At 32.9% G+C, this 22,640-nt stretch overlaps 1 protein-coding gene across 1 annotated transcript in view; it reads right to left on the bottom strand.

Annotated features, from left to right (window-relative positions):
• The window catches only part of LOC143238590 (SWI/SNF-related matrix-associated actin-dependent regulator of chromatin subfamily A containing DEAD/H box 1 homolog), a 144,169-nt gene that overhangs the window by 105,895 nt on the left and 15,634 nt on the right, over window positions 1–22,640 (bottom strand). The window contains exons 4-5 of the mRNA XM_076478952.1: window positions 13,035–13,299; window positions 2,221–3,315 (exon numbers count right to left, since the gene is read on the bottom strand). Coding sequence (XP_076335067.1) covers window positions 2,221–3,315; window positions 13,035–13,299 — 1,360 coding nt within the window. The remainder of the gene's footprint in view (window positions 1–2,220; window positions 3,316–13,034; window positions 13,300–22,640) is intronic.

Raw genomic sequence — 22,640 nt, 5'->3', positions numbered from 1 at the left:
GAGTAGAAACACATGTACGCTTTTACAAGCCTTAAGCTATTTAGGATAAACAAATGTAGCTTCTTATTACAATTTACATTCCTTTTTTGGGTTGGAAAAGAAAGAACAATGAAGGAACACTACTCAATGGTCTGTTTGAGAACAAAAAAAAAAGATGCGAATAACACCCTGAAGAGGGGTAGAAAACTCTTGATCAAAAGGTGTGATACTGCAACCTCAAAATGAAGGAGGCAGAGAAAAGGAAACAGGGAAAGGAGACAAAGGAGGAAGAAATATGAAATAAAATAAAATGAATAAAAGTTAACACTAGAATAAAGGTGGCTCAAATTTTAGGTCATCTTTATTACTGTAATTAAAGTTTTAATACCCATACCAGCCATCTCGAGAATAGATTTTCCCCGAGTGAAACCATGATGACAATGTGGTAAAATTCTAAATTTTGTTAAACAACCTTGCAAAGTATATCAGACTTTCCAAATCTACACCCACAACTGAAGGCCCATAATTACTGGGACAACTTCTATTACCTCCCTTGAAGATAAGAGTGGCATAAACTAATTTCCAATCTGTTGGTACTTGTCCATTATTCAAGGACTTACAAAAAAAAATTGTGGCAAGTGGTTCACACATCTAATTCCTGACCTTTAAAACACTCAAGAAAACATTATCTGGCCCAGAAGCCTCATCATTCTTTAACTTTTCCACTTTGTTTTAACAAGCTAAAAATTTATGCAATTGTCTTGTTGAACTTTATTTTCACCTATTAATTGCTCAAGATAAAGACTACTTATCCGCACTTGTCCTGCTTTACCTTAATACGTCTTTTCTTCCCAAGACTCTGGCAACCAAGGAAAGGGATAGATCCTTTCCACCAATCCATTTGCCAGCCATTTTTTACCTTTATGTCTGCTCTGACCCTGTTCGTTTCTCATGTCCTTTTGAGGATTAGATAATGCATGTTAAACAACTGTAAAATCTCTATTCAATAACTGGAAAGGTCATTTTGGCCAAAGAATACCAAATGACTTTAGTAGACCTGATAGAATTATGAAGTAAAAAACTAACATTTGGAATACCTAAAAACAGTCGATAAAGATACCTTATGAAAAGCTCATAGATCCTAATCAGAGTCAGCTTGGTGGTAATTTAGGTTTTAAATTTTGCAGGATCCAAGGAGTCAACAAAACAACCTGAGGTGCTCAGAAACTTTTGTTTCTCTCCAACCCCACATGCAGTTAGTAGTTGGGTGTTACAAAAGTAATAATGATAATAGTTTAGCTTCAGGCAATCTTAAAGTAAATTGTGTGGGCCAGAAAGAACTATGAAAGAAAGTCAGGAAATGGCAGTACCTGAAGTGGATATATGGCTGGCAGGAACCATGAACATTGAAGTTGGATGGGTTGGCAGTGGCAATGTCAGACATTTGAGCAGAGAGATTCAAGCTGCTCATAGATGAAGCAAGACCTCTCAAATACACAAGTCATAAAACAGGATGTGGATGAAGAAGGTTTAAATTTCTTTCAATACACCACTGAAGATAAATATTTCATTTCCATTTATAAAAAGACATGGTTGTCCTACGCAGAGATTTAGTTAAATACAGAGAAACCTTAGAGCAAAGGTTTCTAGAATTCCAGCAAATAACAAGGAATGGAGAAAAAGAGCTTCCCATAACTCCCAGTTATTTGAGATAGTAATGCATATCGTACATAATGTAATAAATCAGAGACTCATCCAAAATAATTTATAATACGTAATACTGTGGGCATTCAAGTAGGGTATATAAAAGATGGAAGCAAGAATTCTAAATGCTTAAATAAATGCTTAATTGTGGAGATTAAAAAACAGTTATATTGTCAGATGAGGTATGTTTTCGAATTAAATAAATATTTATAAACTTATTAAGCTCACAAACATCTATATTTTCACTAGTTATCCACAATAAAAAATAATGAAACTCAAAGTTCTTCAATTAAACACAAAATAAGGTTCAATCATTAGTATTACCACTGTTTATCTGATAAATTCACCTCTCTCTCTCTCTCTCTCTCATAACCATATGACTTTTTAAATAAAGTTTGCTTTAAAATATTTGCTTTGAGAATAATAACAATTGGTAAAACTACAATTGTAATTACAAATGTAAATTTATGGAACATATTTTAAACTGACATGTTTTTGCACTTTTCTTCCAATCAGACAGTCAAGATTTGTACTTACTAAATCATCCCATCCAGTAAATGGTCGGCATGCTAAGATACTATCAACTTTCTTTTTGCTACAGCCAGGCACAGTCAAGATCTCTTCAACAGTAGCAGTTTGAAAGAAGTTCAAAACATTAGCTCTAGCTGGTGTTAAAGATTCATCATCATCTTCACAATAATCACTGCCTTCACTGTTGTATACATCTTCATTTTTATAGTCATCTTCTTCATCATCACTCAACATTTCAATATTTCTTCTTTTCTTTTTTTTTGAAGTTTTGTTCATTTTCCTCCTGTCACTGGTTGCTATATGGCAGTTGGCATAAGAGACATCCTGTGCACTGGTCATGGTTAATCTTCTTCCTTGTTCAGGTAGATCCTTGGGCAAACGATCACGTACGTTTCTGTTTTCAAACTGGTCTGAAGATCGTGGCATTTGATGAATAGCTGTACTGTTTACATCATTAAACACTTTTAACACACTACCTTCTTTATCACTAGTTACAGGCAACACATTATCAGCTGCTGTGCCATCCAAGGTAATATGTGCTTGGGATTGTTTTGATGCATTCAATGATTCTGTTATATTATTATTAGATGTTAATTTAACTGAGGTAGAGGGGTTCTTTGATATATTTTGCTTAAAAGTTGTTAATTTAGTTGCAAGAGACGATGCCTGTGGTTCATCAACTTTATTCACAGTTGTCACATCTTCTGTCGCAGAGGATGCCTGTGCTTTTAAAGCTGACAAAAAATCTTTCAAAGGGTTTTGTACACATCTTCCTCTAGCAGATTTGGGACCATAGCTTTTTGTAGAACTAGTGAGATGTATTTTCGTTAACCATTTACTTTCTTTTTCATTATAACCATCACTATAGAGATTTTGATCTGATGGCATTACACCTTGTAACTGTTTGGTACTATAAGCTTGGCATTTCAATTTGGTTTGATTGGTACGTTCTTTCTCAGATGATTTGTATTTGTCTTCCTCTTCAGTTACTTTGCAGCGTGTCATTTCTACCTCCTCTGTCGGTACATATTCTTCTCCTGTCAGCTCACAAACAGCTTTCTTAACATTCCATTCACATGACACAAGTGTATCCTGCAACTCCTGTTTTAGTAAATAAAATAAAAATAATTTTGTAAAAGTGCAAAAAAGAGTAAGTGGAACATACCTGTTTTAATTATGTAAACTACTAACTACATAACATTTGTATAATTCACTGAATACCATTCATACCACTGTATAGTTTAGCCTGGAACACTTTAGAACCGTTATCAGGTAACTCAAAAGTGAACCTTAAACCAAGCATAATCTGAAAGCCACTCGTTTCATAATTTACATTTCCAAATACCCACTTGCTATGAAAACAACAACAATCGCAACACAAATAATAAAAACCAATTAAACTTACAACTCCTAAAAGTGCATATTTCAAAAGCTTAATAGCTTACAGTAGTCCCTAAAACTCAATAATTATTCAAACATTTCATTCCTAACTTTTCAAAAAATTAAGTAACATTAAATTACATTACACTAAGGTCAAATGGCTGCTAATACCATTCTACAACTTTTTCCCTACTGGCTTATACAACTAGTTTTCAATAAGAAAGATAACAGAATATTAGCCATACACAGTGTGCTGCACATCACTGTCAAACTTTCTCTCAGTGACAGCATTCATCAAGTTAGTTTTATTAAAATACAAATTATTGGGCTAGTAAAGAAAAACTTGTAAAATATTATTAGTCTTATTATAATAATGTTATACAAGCTAATGGTCAATATTTAATGCTTTTCCAACATGTTATTTACTGTGATAACTAATATATTGTAAATGAGTGCTATAAATAATGTTTTAAGCAAGACTTCTGTGCTACAAACCTAGTTTACTTGAAAAACTCTGATATTAAGTAAAAGACTTTGCTGTTAGAAACATATAAAGGTGTATGGTTGAGATGCTATTAGGTTTTTTCTTACTGGAAACCCATAATAAAGAAAGGTTTATGAAAAAATATAAGCAGTCTTAAAGCAGTTTGTACTTGTAAGCATAGTAGTCTTTCTTACCACAATGAGCATATGTTAAAGAACCACAAAATGACGCCTTTGTACATCCCAACCACTGGCACTACAAACATCAGAAAATATTAGTAATGTATGGCCAAAGTTTACAGTTCAGATAACCTGCCTTGAATGAGGCAGGTGGACATGGTAATGTAAATATCAAAATTAAGACACTGATTGTAGTATAATTCTGTCCCTATGAGTGAATACAGGGTGCACAGCATAAACGTCTTGGCTGGAAAAACCAGCGAGGATCTCCGACTTGAAAAATGTTCTTGAAATCCTTCTCAATGATCACTCCTCAGGAGGAATTCAGAGTAGCATATACACATGGCACTACTCTTTGGTCTTCAAGACATGATCATTTACCAACGAGCTGTTTTTTTATTATGTTATTTTTATTCGGATTTAGAGGATCCATAATACAAAGAGAAAAATTCAGTGCCCACTGATCCCACACACCATGAAGCTCTACAAGGGAACACATTACAGTGATAAACAAAGATACTGCAGCAACACCAGGATTTCATGAGCACTACTCTCAAACACAAGTATCAGACAATGTTCACAATGCCCCCTAAGAATGTCTAAACAGGTACTCAGTTGAACCCTAGCCCAACAGGACCAGCTGACTGACCCTGAGAGGTGCACCCCAAGACCACCCTTCTAACCAAAATTCAAGTCCAAAGTAGTGTGTTGGAGACAGACCCCTCAACCATCAAGGTCCTTTTTCCCCCTTCACAGGTTACCATGAATGGCAGGCATCTAGGTGGTAAAATTAAAACACAGAACCTTCACTGGGAGGTCCTCTCACCACATTCAGGCATCTGCATCAAGGAAGGATTCAAAGTAAAAGTGGGTAGAACCAGAGTGAGATTCCAGTCAGCCAAAGAAAAGACAGAGAAAACTAGAAGAAATTATCAAGTGTTATCTGGATAAGTGGAATGTATTAAAAACACTGTTCAATAGCCCATGATGGAAGAGACATGCAAGCAACAGTAAAATATTATAGAAGAGGGAGTATATAATAAGGTAAGATAGGCAAATTGTAAATGGTGAAAAGATGACTCACAGTGATAATTACAACATGCAATGTGTACCTGGAAGAAGAAGAGTGGCCAGAGTGGGAAAATAGAAAGATACATGTTACGATGGTATTCCTCAAAGAACAAATCCTACATATGAAGATGAACATATGTAGCTCTCTGATAAAAAGAATGAGATACAAGGTTTGAAAAGGAAGGTAACTTGGATGAGAGAAAATGGAATGCAGAAATCAAGGGTGGGAATACCAGTGAGAGGTCACCAACATGATCCTACAAGGTGTCTACTAAACCAAAGTAAGTATTTGAGAAAGGGAGATGAGGGGAGAACAAGCCTCTAGAAATAGATGGCACCAAATCTGACAGATGGCACACAGAGCCACAATTAAGTGATAAGGTACAGAATACCAAGGAAAACTGATTTTAGAAGTTTACAAAAGCAATTACACTGGGAGTAGTAAATTGAGAAAAGATCAACTGGGGTGTACAAGTGGAGGGACCATTCTGTATGTAGGATGTGGTTTTGTCAAGGCAGACAGACTACAATAATATTCAGTAAACCTGAAATCTGACCAGTTATGAACTGATCCAAATGTAATTGGCACAAAGAAGAAAGTTCAAAATCAGGAAGTACTTGATCTGACCAAATGGATAAGAAATAACATCCATAAAAAACAATAAATGTGGGGGATGCATGATGGACAGTAAGTAGGTGGGAGGCATGATGGTTAGAAATGTTCTTCCATGGAACAAGAACCTGAAATACAACTATCATTCACAAATGCATTCTATTCTGAGAGAGAAACATCAATAGATAGGTGAGAGAAAGTGAGGGAAAAGTGGAGGTGGTAAAGATAGATCTAGTCACCAAGCAAGATCCTCTGAAAGAGGAGGAGGGAGTTAGATTTCTGAGGTTGCAGAAAATACAAAAAAACTGGTCATGCAACATTCACCAATGGGGACTTGTGCATAACCAAATGAAAAGAGAGGCTCCAGAGAAGCTATGGCACTTAAAAGAGATACTGCTTCAAAAGTAAAAAGGAAATGTGATGGGCAAAACATGGTGACTAGGCATTAAAAGGCATGTTAGGCCAGTGAGAGACAGTTGAGCATAGGGAAGATGAGTCAACTGGAATTAGAGAGTAACAAGAATTAGGGTCAGGGTGAGGAAGAAGTAGAAAATACAATTGCCAGAACAAACTATCAGAATGGAGAATAGGAAAAAAAGTTGAGAGAATTATGCATGGGAACAGATAAGATGTCTGTCCTCAACATAAAATGTACTGCAGACCCAGAACATAAAGTCTAGTTTAGGCCTACATAATGCAAATGAAAATTCAGAGAGACAAAAAAGAAAAACACAGAACTGGTAATGTGATTCAGGTGAATCATTCAAAGAAAACAATGTGACAACAGAGTTATTAACAGGTGTAGAATAGTATTCAAAACATAGACCATAGTCATTCACAACCCAAGCTCAGTGATCAACAGAAAGAGGAATTCCCAAGCTGATATTGTGATGATAAGGAACAACAGAGAGAATAGAAGTCAAGCTAGACCCTAATCTAAACAGAAAGGTATGAGGAGAAACTATGAACCCTAATGCTAAGTTAATACTCCACCAATTGTATGCAGGAACAAATGGAAAGTGAAAGAAAATTCATTGAAACAAAGGCAAAGGAGAGAGAAAAAGACCAGTGAACACCTGTGTTTAAAATGACAGGCAAGGCATTGGATGAAAGGGGATAAGTAAGGGAAGGTGTACAGTTTGAGGACATGGAACCCAAAGCAGGAAAATGGCAAGGAATAGAACTGGTAAATTAAGATTGTGACTAGTGAGAGAAAAAAACTGAAGGAAGATGGATAGTGGACAGCTGAAGCCCGAGATGCCAGGGAATCATGGATAAGACAAAAAGGAGATGAATAAAAGAACAAATGTCACAATTCACATATTGAGGGAAACAGAGGATGTTTTTAAATATTGCCTTGTGAAATTGAGAACTTAACTCTTATGCAGTATTAAAATATGGACAATTAGTTACACTTTGATGTCAAATTTGTTTGTATATCATTAAAATAAGTACTTCTCAACTGGCTTGATATAATGAGTTCACATACACATTTGCACAAGTCAAGTATTTATACTTCACCATTTGATGACGGGTCACAGGTCAAAAGCCACATCATCACATTTGTTGATTTGCATTCAAAATCTTATTGAACTATTAAGTTACAAATTTATGTCAATAACTTTGGGATTAAACTGTGAATTTTAATTCAAATTTTAATGTCATATATCAGTTAATTTCTTAATTTAAAGGTAAATAATAAAAGAACATACCTAAATATAAATTTCAGTGAGTCGTGAGGCATGTTCAATGCAGCACTGTTTAAAATTAGATGTTTGTGATGTCAAGATACTACGTATATAGCTTTGTACAAAGTAAGAATTCAAATTACTAATATTATCAAGCTAGAATATAAAATAAGAATTTCACATCTTTTTATTTTGCTGAGATATGGCTTATGTACTGAATCAAACACAGTGGTCCCATTCACCTCTTTCCATTTTTGAAATCAGTCACTTTTATACATTTACTTCAATATATGGCATGTGAATAACCAATCAACAGCTTAGAATGTCTCCTTTGTGGACTACCACATTCTTCTGAACCAATATTTTATGAAGATAGGTTCAGTCTTCAGTCTGCTCAAAGTTTCATATTTTTTAAAGTCCTAATAAATCTTTCTAAGCTTCGTAAGTTATACTGGAATTCTTTGATATCAGTATAATTACTTACGATTTTTTGGTTACCCAACTGTATAGTTATAAAACCTAAAAAAAAAAAAAAAAAAAAATTGTTTGATATCCTCCATATGCAAAATTTTAAAAGGCTTAAGAGCCTATGTCCAGCAGCAACAGAGTTCAAAGGTTATAGCAAAGAGTTAATTATTTGTTTTACTTCTATATTAACAACTCTTCTATATTTTACAAAAAATAAGTTTAGTAATTTACTTTTAAATAGTAATAATGCATATACATATATAATGTATATTACAAAATAATAGTCCAATAAAACAGCCAAGACAGGGAAAACTATAGGTCAGTTTTATATTATTGAATACATAACACAAATGCACATGCACAACATCAATACAAGTTATGTAATTAGTTAGGCAAAACTGGTCAATATAATACATATATAGTATTATGAGACTTAAACCACTTAGACTAAACACTTACATTCTCTTGTTATAGTATGTAGTCATTCGAGCATGAACAAAGCATAATTTATATATATATATATTTTTTTTTTTTTTTATAATGGTTACGAGGTTGGTCAAGCAACAGGCCTCACGTAGTTAGAGTATAGAAAATAACAAAACAAAGTCTTATTGAAAACAAATGTTTGAAATGTATTTAGGACATTTTAGAGATTACACAATAAAATTTGAAATTTTTGGGATTAAAATAGTAATTTTAATCAATGAAATCATTTTGCACTCAGACTAGTAACAAAACAGATTCTATTTTTACAAATCTTTAGTAAAAATATTTCATTAAAAATCCGTTTTTTGTGTTAAAAAAAAAAAACTTGTAATATTTACAAAACGTATAACCAATTTTGTGAAGATATGCATGTTGTACCAAAACTTATAGTGCAAATACTTAACACGTGCAAATTTGTAAATGTGTCTATAATACCGAGCCTATAGAGAAGGGGTTAATACGTGATCCATCACAAAAGGTTTACTTAAATTTTGAGTGTAACTGAGTAAAACCTTATTACAGGCACACACAAAAAAAAAAAAAAAATGGTGTCCATATGGTAAAAGTAAATTATTTGAATATGGGTCTGAATGGATTACATCTAGTCCATAAACACCAAAGTAACTATGAGAGTAATCATACTATAACTTTGATAACATATGCACATATTCATAACATTTTGCAAATCATTGGTAAAAGTTACAAGGTTTTTGCTCATGAAGAGAAATCAGGTTTTTAAATTAAGAATTTTTAATAAAGATTTTCTCATGACTTTCTTTCAGTATACTGACTATCCAACATGGAAAGAAATTTTGATTTTAAGACAGAATAGTTTCCTTTATTTGATAATTTGCATAATCTCTATAATCTCCTAAATAATTATTGTACATGTGTTTTTCTTAAAGCAAAGCCATATCAGGCCATCTGCAGAGTTCACTGAGGGGAATCAAACCCCTGAAATAATTAAACTTTTTTAAAGAAAAACTCTATATCTGTTATTTTATCTATCTTAAACTCTCTACAGATTTGATTGTTTTTATTGACCTTGTAACCACCATAAAAATTAGGAAACAGATCTACATTACGTTTTTAGCACTAGAATTACTATAGATTGTGAGAAAAAAACAAATGTTTATTCTAAATAGTTTACATCTCATATATATATATATATATAGATGTTTACTGCTATATTTATCTATTTTTGTTCTATTGACCATTTTAACCATGTTTGACTAATAATATCCCAATAAAGGTTGTATATTATGTGGCACATGTACAGCTCTCATTACTGAATTAAATAGCAGACAACTGGTCTTTATAATAACATCTTCAGCATTTTGTACCATACAATCATATTTTGTTTACCCCCACACACACACACACACGTGTATATTATTACTATTTACAAATAAGTTCTTAAATTTCAGTTTTCTTAAAACTTACAACAACAAATAAAAATATATTAAAAAACAATGATCTCTATTAGTTTTAATGTAAAGAAGATCTTTTGTGCACGTGCATATCGTGTCACACATTCCTAAGCTCTGTCAAACTTGCCAAGTGGACGATGTTAAAGTAAAACATTGTAGGTTTTACATACATACATATATTATAGCCATACATTTTTGAGCCATAAACAAAATATGCTGCACACTTTTAAAAGATCCTAGGGTACAAGTTACGTGGGATTATAAAATGTATCCCAGGTTTTGGAGGAGACTTTTTTTTTGAAAAAATGAAAAACTATAAATTACTATAGCAAAACCAAAATTCCACTGTAATTTATCAAGTTTCCTAACTGAAGCATGTTTGGATCTAAAAAATTTCATTTACAATAATCAGATCATTAAACACTACTTTTCAAACTTTGAAACTAAAATGATGGCTTTCCTCATAAATATTTTAGGAAAATTAACAAAATTATGTTGTTCAAAACAAGTGCTGTCAATTGGTTATAAACATGGAAATGAGAGAAGTGCATATAGGTAAACAAGTATTACCTAACAAGGAAGAGGTGGGGAATTTGCCAAATATTATGATATTTAAGCAAACAGAAAAGGTAGTAGGTTCTTATTATAGCTTGTCAATATCACTTTTGAGTTTCTATTACAAATGAAACTATAAATGTTGTACTATGGACATCATAAAATGTATTCTGACCAAAAGCAGAAAACAATATACTATGTGCCACATAAAATTCAATATTTAGGAATTGTTTAACATTTTCTTTTAAATTACAAAATTAAATAATGTTTTATAGTAAAAGTTGAATTACACACTACAATTTCATAACAAACTTGTTGACATACATTCATAAAATAGTGGTTTAATAATACTTTGAATGTACATCTGCAAACATAATGACATGGTCTCTTACCACTACCTGTATGAGAAGCAAAATTAAAACCAATATGATGAAATCTTTGAAGAAAGCAAACCATATAACTACCTCCATATTGACCATGTCTGATTAAAGCTGGCTATAAATATTTTTATAAAAGTTATATAAATACATCCTTTAACTGCCATAACAAGATTCCTCCCTTCCATGGTCTCAATCAAAACCACATAAAAGCATTTCAAGATTTCCATATAGTTAATGAATATATTGTTCGTATTCTATGAGCATCCAGATTAGGTTATCAACGTCACTTTGTGCATGCCAGATGAGCATTACATGAAACAAGAAAGTATTGGTAGACTTGTCTGACATCAAGCACACTTAAAGCATGCCATATGCAAATAAACTGTCATTATGAATCGACAAACACGACTAACAGAAATACTTCACTAAAGGTTTGGTTTAAATAATATTAAGATGGTCAAGTCCAGAGAAAGGTTAATAGTAATTGTTGAAGTATCTTGAAAGTGCTAAATGGCTTCAGAAATGAACATCACTTGTTAAAGATAGGATAGAATATTATAAAATAGTGGGTTATCAATCACTATGGCATTAACTCAGTAAAATGTCTACACTATTAGTTAATGTTTATAGCTAATGGGCAGCAGGGCCATTAGTTGGAAATACTAACTCAAAACTCTCTACAGAAAATTAAGACATACAAAACCTATGATAATACATGTTTAATATTTGGATTGTATAAATGTGTACAATTACAAAAATGCTTTGACAGATAAAGTTTTTAACCTAAAGGGCTGCCAGTACCTGCTACTAACTTTTATGAGCAAGCACAAAGTGATTTTAGCTCACTAAGCATCAGTAAGAAACATTTTAAAGTGTACTCAAAATATAATGTATTCCATCTTACATTTTTTAGTTATTCTGGTTTTTATGCAATTTTAAAACTATCACACCTGAATTTTATAGGCCATAAAGGCACCAACCATGTCAGCAGTTTATTCTTGTAATTACAGTAGATATGTTTACATTATTATACAGAGGTACAAATTTCACATTGTACGATGCCTAGGACAAAAAATGGACTTACTTGTCTGATGGACAACAAGATTTAAAGTTATACTTTGCTTGTTGGACAAGTAATTTTGTTTTTTCACATCATTTGACAAACACGAAGAGCAAAATTCTAAGCAATCACACAAGTTCCTAAAAATTGTAAACTGCAGAAACCCAGCATATATACATGAACATTATTTCAAAAATCGTCAATAATACACTCATTTAAATTTATGCAATAGTATTATATGGCCTTCATCTATTGTAGAAGCCCAGTAAAATTAGCCTGCTAACTACAGGAAGAATATATTATGTGATAAAATTAAAAAATGAAGATTTAAATTCTTATGCACAGACTGACCTGTGTATATCTCTTTATATTAATCAACAATTTAGTTTGTGGCATAACTAACATGAGCCATGATTCCTTTACCAGTTCATGCATAACATATTCTACCTGTTGTGCTGCAAGTTCCTAATGATAAAGTCTTAAAAATCATGAAGTATAAGAGCCAATACATATGAAAACCTTAGATGCAAAACTCAATATATGCAATTAACTCAACTAAGCTACCACTGGCATTGTACTGATTGTGTTCACTGTAAAAATAAAATCTTAAGACTGGCAAGATGATTGTTCTTGCACTTTCTTTTTAATTCTAGACCAATTCTGTATACATTGTTATAATACTATGTTTTTGCAGATGCAAATAAAAAAAACTATTATATGAAAATATTGATCTTCCACATTCCTTTAGTAATGTTTCAAGATATTAAAAAAATTCTCAGGTCCAGAACTGAATTTGCCTTACTCCAGTGTTCTTAAACTGATGATGCTCTATCAACTGTACAACCACAGCTTAAAATCAAGCATAAATGTTCTATCTTAACAATTACAATGATATACAGTAACAGAGTTATGTCTACTGATATCCCAAAATTTTATATAGTTTTTCTCAAAATATATATCAATCTAATTTCTTATACAAAACCAATGAAAAAAAAAAGCTTAATATCTGAGATCACTCTAAGATACCATGATATCCCTCTGTGGAAATTTTTCAATGAGCATCCGAAGTCCTAGTTCTTTATTGGTAAGTAAGTCAATATTAACTTTCTTGCGACTTCTATGAATGCTCCGAGAAAGTGAAACGTCTTCTCTTGACCGCTTAGGTGCCCCAGCTTCTCCATCAGTACTCTTATTGTTACGTTTCACTGGCTTATGCAACTGTCCTTGTAGAGATTCCACATCTGATGTTCTTGAAGCAGAAGCTGTAGTTTCAGGTTGATCAGAATGTGAACTAAAAAACAGAATGCAAGTATTAGCTACATTAAATGACAAAAATGTTTATTTTATAATCACAAACAGACCTAACTCACAATAAAATTTGTATATTCCTGTTACCTTTCTCATAATCTATGGTGATAATTATATTTTAATTTTGTTTTTTTTTAACAAACTTGAAAACACGTGCAAGAATTTTACTTGATCAAAAATATAAAATATCTTACTTATAGCTTTCACAAAAATAAATTTCTACTAAACATTTTCCTAAACTGAAAATTTCCAATAATACTTACCTCTCCTGACAATACAGCTATTATTCAACATTAACTTTGCTTATCTGAGCCTTGGTTTTGCATGGTGCAGTCTTTTATACCCTATTTGAATATCCTTGGCAATATCCAATTTGTAAATTTATCCACCCTCATCAATGTGCCCTCTATTCTGGTACTGTATACAAGCACCTCACTTAAATAATGTAATAACTTTTGCAAGACATACACTGGCTTTTAATGGGGAGACATGGTGGAGAGTGCATATGGTGGAAGAGTGTCAGCACAAGCAAGTATTATTGGAAATAAATTTTCAATTTAGGAAAATGTTAACTTCCAAAACACACCATCCACTGACAATATAGCTAGAATCCCACACTGAAAAGGTGGAAGGACTAATGCAGGTATTATCCATACAAAAATCATCTACACAGAACAGCATTGGACCAAGATAATAGAGGTATACAAATGGTAGGAACCACACTACATCCAGAACATGTATGCTCTTCACCCAGAACCTAGTTCCTGTATTAAGGGCTGGACTGTGTAACAGATTTACTAATATGTATTTATCTTAATACCAATGATGAGCAAGTAAAAGACGTGCAGATCTCGATCTCTTTACTATTTACCTTTGCACTCCCAAAAGATGAGCTTGAGAAAGTTCTAAATGGTTATTTTTTTCAAAAATGGTGTACTTAGGAGGAAATGGATATATCGATATAGCATATAGCAGCTTTGTTTAAAAACCATTGTTCCAAAAGCATATTGTTCTGAAAGATTGACAATTGTCAATGAACTCCCTAAGGTCATTTAGGTGTGAACAAAATTATTAGATATTTCTTTTAGCCAAAAATTAAGCAATATGCTTCTCAATTTCACAAAAATTGTCATACCAGTTAATTGGTTGGAAAAACCTAACCAGAATATTCCTGTTGCTCCTTTGAAACCTATTCTAGCCCCTGAAAAAACCCTTCAATCATGTGATTATTGATTTCATTAGGCCTTTAACAAATGGACAGCATTTGTTCTGATGCACTTGCACATACTATGCAATTTTTGAACATAAGGTTATTTGTGTTGATTGTGGTATATACTGTCATGATTACTGAAGTTGCACTATATTTTGATAACATATTATTTACAATCTTTTTTTTTTTTAAATTCTCTAACAAGGAAGGTGTAACAGATTTACTAATATATTCAGAAATGCATGCAACATATCTTGCTAAATGATTATTAGCAAGATTCCCACCTATTCTCTAAATATGTAGAAGATTCTTGACTGTAAAAATCAACAATACATGTTTTATGAAAGCACTAGCATATGTTCAAGTATTGTTGGCAACTGAAATTTTGACAATCTCACCCAATGATTATAAAAGATATCCAGTCCAACATAGAATAGAGAGATTGTCTATATTGTTGGTTTGCTACAGTTAATATACTACAAATCTTGAAAGCTATAACTGTGAAAAACACTTATCAATCAGAAAACTATGAACATTTGATTGGAAAAGCTTGTTAATTTCAAACATAAACCATTTAACTCCAGAGAATTACTTTTGACATATTTGTTTGAGAACATTAGATATTTTCATTGGTGAAAAACTTGATGTGTGTTCAGTGAAGCAACTAGCTAGCTAGTTATTAAGTGAACTGTACCAATACAAACTCAAAATTCATTTGCTCACCAAGAACTGTAAATTAAATATTCAATTCCAAGCCAGAAAGAAAACTCAGCATTGTTTATAAATCCGTAAAACTTGTGTGAAAATCATTACTTGTAATAACTATTTGTCAAAACCATTATTATAAATTGTATTACTGTTTGTATATTAAAATATACATCTATGTTAAGAAAAAAAACTGTGCGTATCAATCTTGTCAGCAAATATCATAAATCTGACACAAACATTTAATCAACTTCTAAATTCAAATTACAATTTAATTCAGTTTTAAGTTATTTCAATTTGTAATATGTAGCATAATAAATGTTCAACAGTGACAGGCAGAATCCCCTTTAGCTTCACCTGACAGTCCATGAGGAGCAGTCTGTAATAATAGGGTAATACCATTTGGTAAACACATAAATGATCTTACTGAAAAACACATTTCTACAGATCCTGCTGCAACCAGTAGTAAGAATAATCAAATTTATTCCTAAGGTGGAATTGTATTGAGAAAAGCACACCTGTAGAGAAGGTCAGATTAGGCATTTGTTGAAAACCATAACCTGGGAATTTACACCAACAAACATTATGTATAATATAGTTTGACGTTACTGTTTTTTTTTTTTTTTTTTTTGTAAAATTATGATTATACTGAAATCCACAAGGTGGCACGAAAAATCTTAATCAATAACAGGACAATGCTTAACAATTCAAACAAAATTGACCAGTGTTTTGTGAAGAAAAAGTGATTATATTATCTATGTAAGGTGCTTATATACAGTACCAAGACAGAGAGTGCATTAAAGTGGGTGAATAGATTTGCAAATTGGATATTGCCAAGGACATTTAAATGGGGTGTAAAAGACTGGAGTATGCAAGACAAGCAAAGTCAATGTCAAAGAATAAGTATATTGTCAGTGGATGATAAGTATGTTTTAGAGTTTGTCCTTTCATAATATGAACACAAAAGAAATAAAAATAATACCATTTTGTCCAAATACTCATATGCTTCTGTTACTAGAGTTTTTAGCTATTTGCAATAAAACAAATTATATTGGATTTGTATCTCAAAAACAAAGCTTTTTTGTTAGTAAAACAGAATTAAAGCATATTGTTTAGTAGGACAGTAATATCTACATGTTGAATTAAAAAATAGCACTGTATACTTTTTCATTTTGTAATTGTTTTATTATATTTGAGAATAATTAAGGTAGATCTTTCAATTTCATGACAATATTTACTTTTGGTGTTTGAAAGATCTTGGAATTCTTTCCTTAAAACTCAGTTTTGTAACTGGAAGAAACTTGCTCTCTTCCTGGTCTACAATTTTTGTGAAATTTGGTTTTCAAAAGTTACAATTTCCCTACATAGAAAATGTATTTTGGTAGATACTTGTCTCCCTCCATAAAAGTCTTCTCAGTTATTACTGCCCTCTAGATGATGAAATATTTTGCTTGCTGTTAACCTCAATACTCCCTCCAAATCCCACATGATGACTACGAGTGAAAATATTTATGTCTGTGAATTTCCTGAATCTTTCTGAGCATAATACAACACTCATAGCCTCTAAAGAGGAAAACAAAATGGTTTTGAAAAAAAAGTTCCAATTTGAACTTCAATTTTAATTTAATTTGTAATTTATTGGTTTTAGCTAATCATTGCTTCTTAACCTTGGTTGTCATAGTGTGATGTGATTCCCTATATCTCATCTTTTGAAAGTTGTAAGTTTCAAGCATAAAATGAAAGTTTAATTAAGATTACTTTGCACCCAACCATACGAAGTTTTACTCCATTGAAAAGGCTGCAACTTGTTATGCCCTGCCAGCCTAAGCAACTGCCTGAATGGGCAAGGAAAAATCACCAAAATTAATGTAAAAGTCTATGTACATACAAATGAATATAAAGCAAGTGTACAATCTATGTTTTTGATAAAGAATGACCTCTGTGGACCTAATTTTCCCTTTGATTTTGAATATGTTATTACTGTGACAAATATATTAATCAACCAAAAAATGTTTAAATTAAGCTCAAAGTAGAAATAAGTTTACTGTACATTTTGAGATGAATATGACAGATGTACAATATTAATATTTCTAGTTTCTATTTGAACACCATTTTCCCAATACAATATCTTCTCTTCTCACACAAAAGTTTTACTCAATTATTAGTGCCCTCTATATGCTCATATTGTTTGACTGCCACTAGCCTCAACACTTTTACTGACCACCACATGCTTAACATAGTTCAGCTGCACTACAGCATGTTAATAATCATGCTACAACCCTCTACTACTAAGAGTGTGATACACTCTCCTCAAATAGCTATTTCTTACTGAATTGCAGTCTATCCTCACTTCAAGATTAAATACTAAGAACAAAAAAAGCACCAGAAGCAAGGAAGAAGGATGGGATATGTGAACAAGATAAATATTCAACAGAAATATATTTCTGTATAGAAAAATTATAACTTCCAATTGAATATTTTACCTCCTCTCACTTAAAAGCAAGTATCCCACATTGATCTAACTGATGTAACATTACCTAGATTAGCCCCCTTCATAATTCATTTCCAGAGAATCCATGAAGTGTGACAATTCTATTAGGAAGAACACACTCTCAGGAGACTGCAACAGATATACTCTTCACCCTTGATGAAGAACAATGTCACTAAATAGGTGACAAGGAGACACAAATGATAAATAACAAAAAGTGTCCCAGAGGCAATAGACAGAACAAGTCCAGACAAAACCATGCAAACAACTCCATATTCAAGCCCTTGAGATTGGGAAAGACACATCCAGATCCTGAAAGGAGGAGGTCTTCAACCATATGAAGGTAGATGTGTCCATAAAGTAGAATAGTTAGGATGTATCAGACCATTACTGGGAGATAAATTAAATCCATAAGCCATCAAAACATGCACCAAATAAATTGCATTTGTCAAACATCAGTAGATGAGTCATTCAGTGTGATACAAGGAGGACTCAGGAGCAAACTACTCAGGCAGGACTCCACCATGGATGAGAATACCATAGAAAATATGTTGATCTGTATGTGAAGGTAGATGTGTCCATAAAATAGAATGGTTAGGGTATATCAGACCATTATCAGGAGATCAATTAAATTCATAAGCCATTGGAACAGGGCTTAATGCATCATGTCTCCAAAAGGAGGTTGCAGATAGCCTAGTTGCTTTGCTCCATAAAACACCAAACCAAAAGGAGGACATCCTCAACTAATCAAGAAATAAACTATTTCCACACCATGAAGACCAGGAATGATAAGTCCAGTCCCCATAGTGAAAAGATTCTTAACAAATAAAAGAGATCAACTCCATTCACTAAATGTTAGAACCAGAAATGACATTTTTAATCCCTGAAAGGATGAGACCCTCAACCAACTGAAATCAGATGTGTTTTTAAAGTAAAAATTTGTGGGACATCAGCTTTTGGGAGATTGGACAGTTCACTCCCAGTCCCAACATTTCTGAGCACTGAATTGATTTCCCAGTTGCAGTCTGGAGGTCCTCAACCAATGTTGGAGATTAAGTTTATCCAAAATTATCAGTATTGGAAATAGTTCATTCATACCACAATAAGAAGATGGTCCTCAACCCCTCATCTCATAGGTGAAGAAGGTGGTTGGTTCAGCTCTAATCTAAAACACAGGTTGACAGGAAAAACGAAGCAGGTGAACTGCCATTACTGGTGGGTCATCTCCGGTCCATAATCAGACAACAATGGGAAGAAAAAACATAGGCCTGCAATGATATAAATTGTATCACTTATATAACCAATTTTATCAGATATGTTATGTGGTTCTGTAATTGTTTTAAAAAGTTAGTTTTTATTTCATTGTTACTACTTAGTGTTGTAATTTTCAAACAATCATTACTATGGCCTCAATTAAAAAAATTAAGCTTTAGTCTCATCCACATAGTTTGAAATTTTGATTGAATCTCACTATGTGTTACTGTAAAATTTTGCTATTTGATATGACTTGGAGAAATTAATAATAATGTATATTGAAAGTTTAAGTTATTCAAACCCCCTTCTGTCAAAATTAATTTATACATTTTTGTTGAACTACTGATTTATACTATTAAACTTCTTACTGTTTTTAAGAATCTTAACTTAACTTACAAATAATGTGATGCTTTGGAATATATGTTTTTGGGAGAATACATTTATTTCCACACATTTCACACACCTGAACAAAATGTTATACAGATAGAAATTTATTATTCTACAAACAGCTTTTTCAAGAGTTAAAATTTTCCTGAAGTAAAAGTGCATTTTCAATAAAACTTACCTCCTCTGACACTATAGCTATTCTTTAACATTAGCTTTGCCTATTTAAGCATTGGTCTTGCAAGCTCCAGTCTTTTGTACCCCTATTAAATACAATTGGCAATACCTAACTTGTAAATCTCTCCACCCTTGTCAATGCACCCTTTATCCTAGTACTCTATATAAACACCTCACTCAAATATTGTAATCATTTTTTCAAGAGTTGCACCATCCTAGTTATTAACATGAGCTTTTAGTGCAAAGAAAGGGCAGAGGAGTGTCAACAAAGATAAGTATTATAGGAAATACATTTTTAGTTTACAAAAGAAAATGTTAACATCCAATACATATTTACCATCCTCTAACACTTAAGCCAGAATCCCACATTGACAAAATGGAGGAGCTGCTGCAAGCATTATCCACACAGAACAGGGATGTACCAAGACAAGAGTGGTACATAAGTTAAAGAATCACACTACATCCAGAACAGGTATGCTCTTCATCCAGAGCCTAGTTCCTGTATCATGGATGGAACAGAACACAAATAATAATCATTAATAGCCAGCCCCAACCAGATAGCTGAGGTTCCACAACTCAGGGTTAGAATTTAAGGGTGGTAAGGGCTTTTAGACCACAATGTTATTGATATATATTTAGTAATATTTATGACTGGATCCCAAACTTTAGGCATAGAGCATTCTGAACAACCAGAATAATGAAGAGAAAGTAAGCAATATCAAAGCAAACAAAATTTCTCCTAATTCTGAAGAAGTCAAAAGGCAACAGCCCAAACTCAGCTGTATGGCATTTATTGACACAAAAGCAACTAGGCTAAATGTACCAAATAACCTGTAAAAACCATAAAAATAAAATTGTTATAAAAAATCAAAATAAATCAAATTAGTTTTTTTTAAACAATATCCAAAGTTTAAATATAAGATTCAGACTGAATCAATAAAAAGGGTCCAGTGGCTTGTTAAAACTTAAAAATAAAATAAAATTGGATGGTGTCACTATTCAACATCAGGCTAAACCTAGCCCAGAGATGGAATGCTGTGGTAGGGGTCAAACTTTAGAATCATGTTACAAAGAAAGTTTCGAGCAGCAGAAGTAATGAGGAGATTCATGGGACTCTGCACAAATTCTGGACTGGAAAAGTGCAGAATGCCCACATGAAAAGTCAACTGAATAGCACAGTATCAAATCTGAAATGGCATTATGAGTATGCTCATATGGAGGATGGTACCTCTCCTTCCAACATCTGGGGCAAATAAAATCCATGGATCCAGATAGGAAAGTCCACAACTTTACCCTATCCTCCAAGAATGGAGAAACACTCAACAATTTGAAGGAAAAGCCTCTGTCCACCAACCCAGTGACTGGAAACTGGGTGTAGTAAGGCCAGTAGTAGAATTTTTGGGGTAATGCATATTAGGGAATGCAGAGGAATAGCATTCTGGAAACTGTGCAATACATAAACCAAATTCCCTAAATTTCTAAAAGCAAACAAACTCTCATTTATTCATTCCAAAGATTGGCAGGGACAGGCAGGATCCCCTTTAGGTTTACTAATTATAGTCTCTGAATGGTGGTCCATGATAATATGGTGATACCATCTAGTTGGTCTAATGGAACACCTTATTTCTTCAGAGCCTATTGCAATCAGTATTAAGAAAAAAATCGCACTGTTTGCTAATGCAAAACTGAACTGATAAAACAGCATCTGTCTGAGCAGAACTTGCCACAGAATGGGATCCAGTGAAAGCAAGATGTACGAGACACGAGAAAATAACGAGACAAGATGGCACTAATCGCTCCAGTCTCTTTGAAATCCAGCCAAAGGGTAGTGGAAAACTCAGAGGAAAGATGCTAGATCATGTAAAGAACATCAGGTGCAGGAAGAAATACTAATCAGTCTCCCTCCCACCTTTCCACCAAAAAGGGAAGAGTAAACTCAAAGTGCACAAAGGAAAGCCCCAAAATATCAAAAAACTCAAATGACTAATTAATGAAAAGGAGTAGGATGTGTTTGACCTAAGTTGGATTCATGAGGAGCCAACTTAGTAAAAAAAAACATCAGAAAACAAAAATCCAACTTTCTCCAAAATCAACAAAAAAAAACAACTTTGGAAGCACTAGGAGAAAACACCCCAGGCAGAATATAGGTCTCCAACCACAAAGAACTTCAACTGAAAGTGAGCCCTCCCCCTCTCCCCAACTGGAGAAAAATGCCAAATAACAAAGGAGGAGTAGGACATGTCAGATTAGCCACAGTGCTGACAACAATAGTACAGGAATTTACACCTGCAAATATCATGTCTTTGGTTGTCATTATTTGTTTTTCTTTAAAGGAAATTATACAATCCATAATGGAATAATATGCAACATTTCATTACAGAAAACAACAAGCAAAGCTTTGTGAGTAAAAAAAGTGATTACATTATCTGAGTGAGGTGTTTACATACATAATACCAGAACAGAGGGTGCACTGACATGGGTAAAGATATTTGCAATTTAGCTATTGCCAAGGACACTTAAATGGGATTTTAAAGACTGAAGCATACGAGACCAATGCTTACACAGGCAAAGCCAATGTCAAAGAACAGTTATAGTGTCATCAGATGGCACACAAAAAAAAAAAAAGAAGAAGCAGCAGCAGCAGGAAAGTTAGGCTATTTAACCCAAATATTTGTATTTTCATGTTATAATATGTAGCCATTCTTACACAAAAAAGAACTTGTATATATATATATTTTCTTATGATGGATACAAGGTTGGTCAAGCGATAAACCTCACATAGTTAAAGTACAGAAAATAACAAAATATCTAACTTACTGAAAACAAATGTTTGAAATGCATTTAGGAGGTTTTCCAGATTACACAAATCATATTTGAGTTTTTGGGATGAAGAATAGCTATCTTAATCAGAACATGAAATAACTTTGTACTTATACAAGTAATGAAATACTTAATTTCACAAACAAATCTTTATTAAAAATATTTCACTAAAATCTACCAAATTTTGTAAAGATATACATATTGTATCAAAAGTTATAATGCAAATACATAATGTGTAAATGTGTAGACAAACTTCTGTATACTATACTATGCCCATTGCAAAAGG

Source organism: Tachypleus tridentatus, chromosome 13 (genome assembly GCF_004210375.1).
Source record: "Tachypleus tridentatus isolate NWPU-2018 chromosome 13, ASM421037v1, whole genome shotgun sequence".
Taxonomy (NCBI): domain Eukaryota; kingdom Metazoa; phylum Arthropoda; class Merostomata; order Xiphosura; family Limulidae; genus Tachypleus; species Tachypleus tridentatus.
This window is presented reverse-complemented; position numbering and strand designations above follow the sequence as displayed.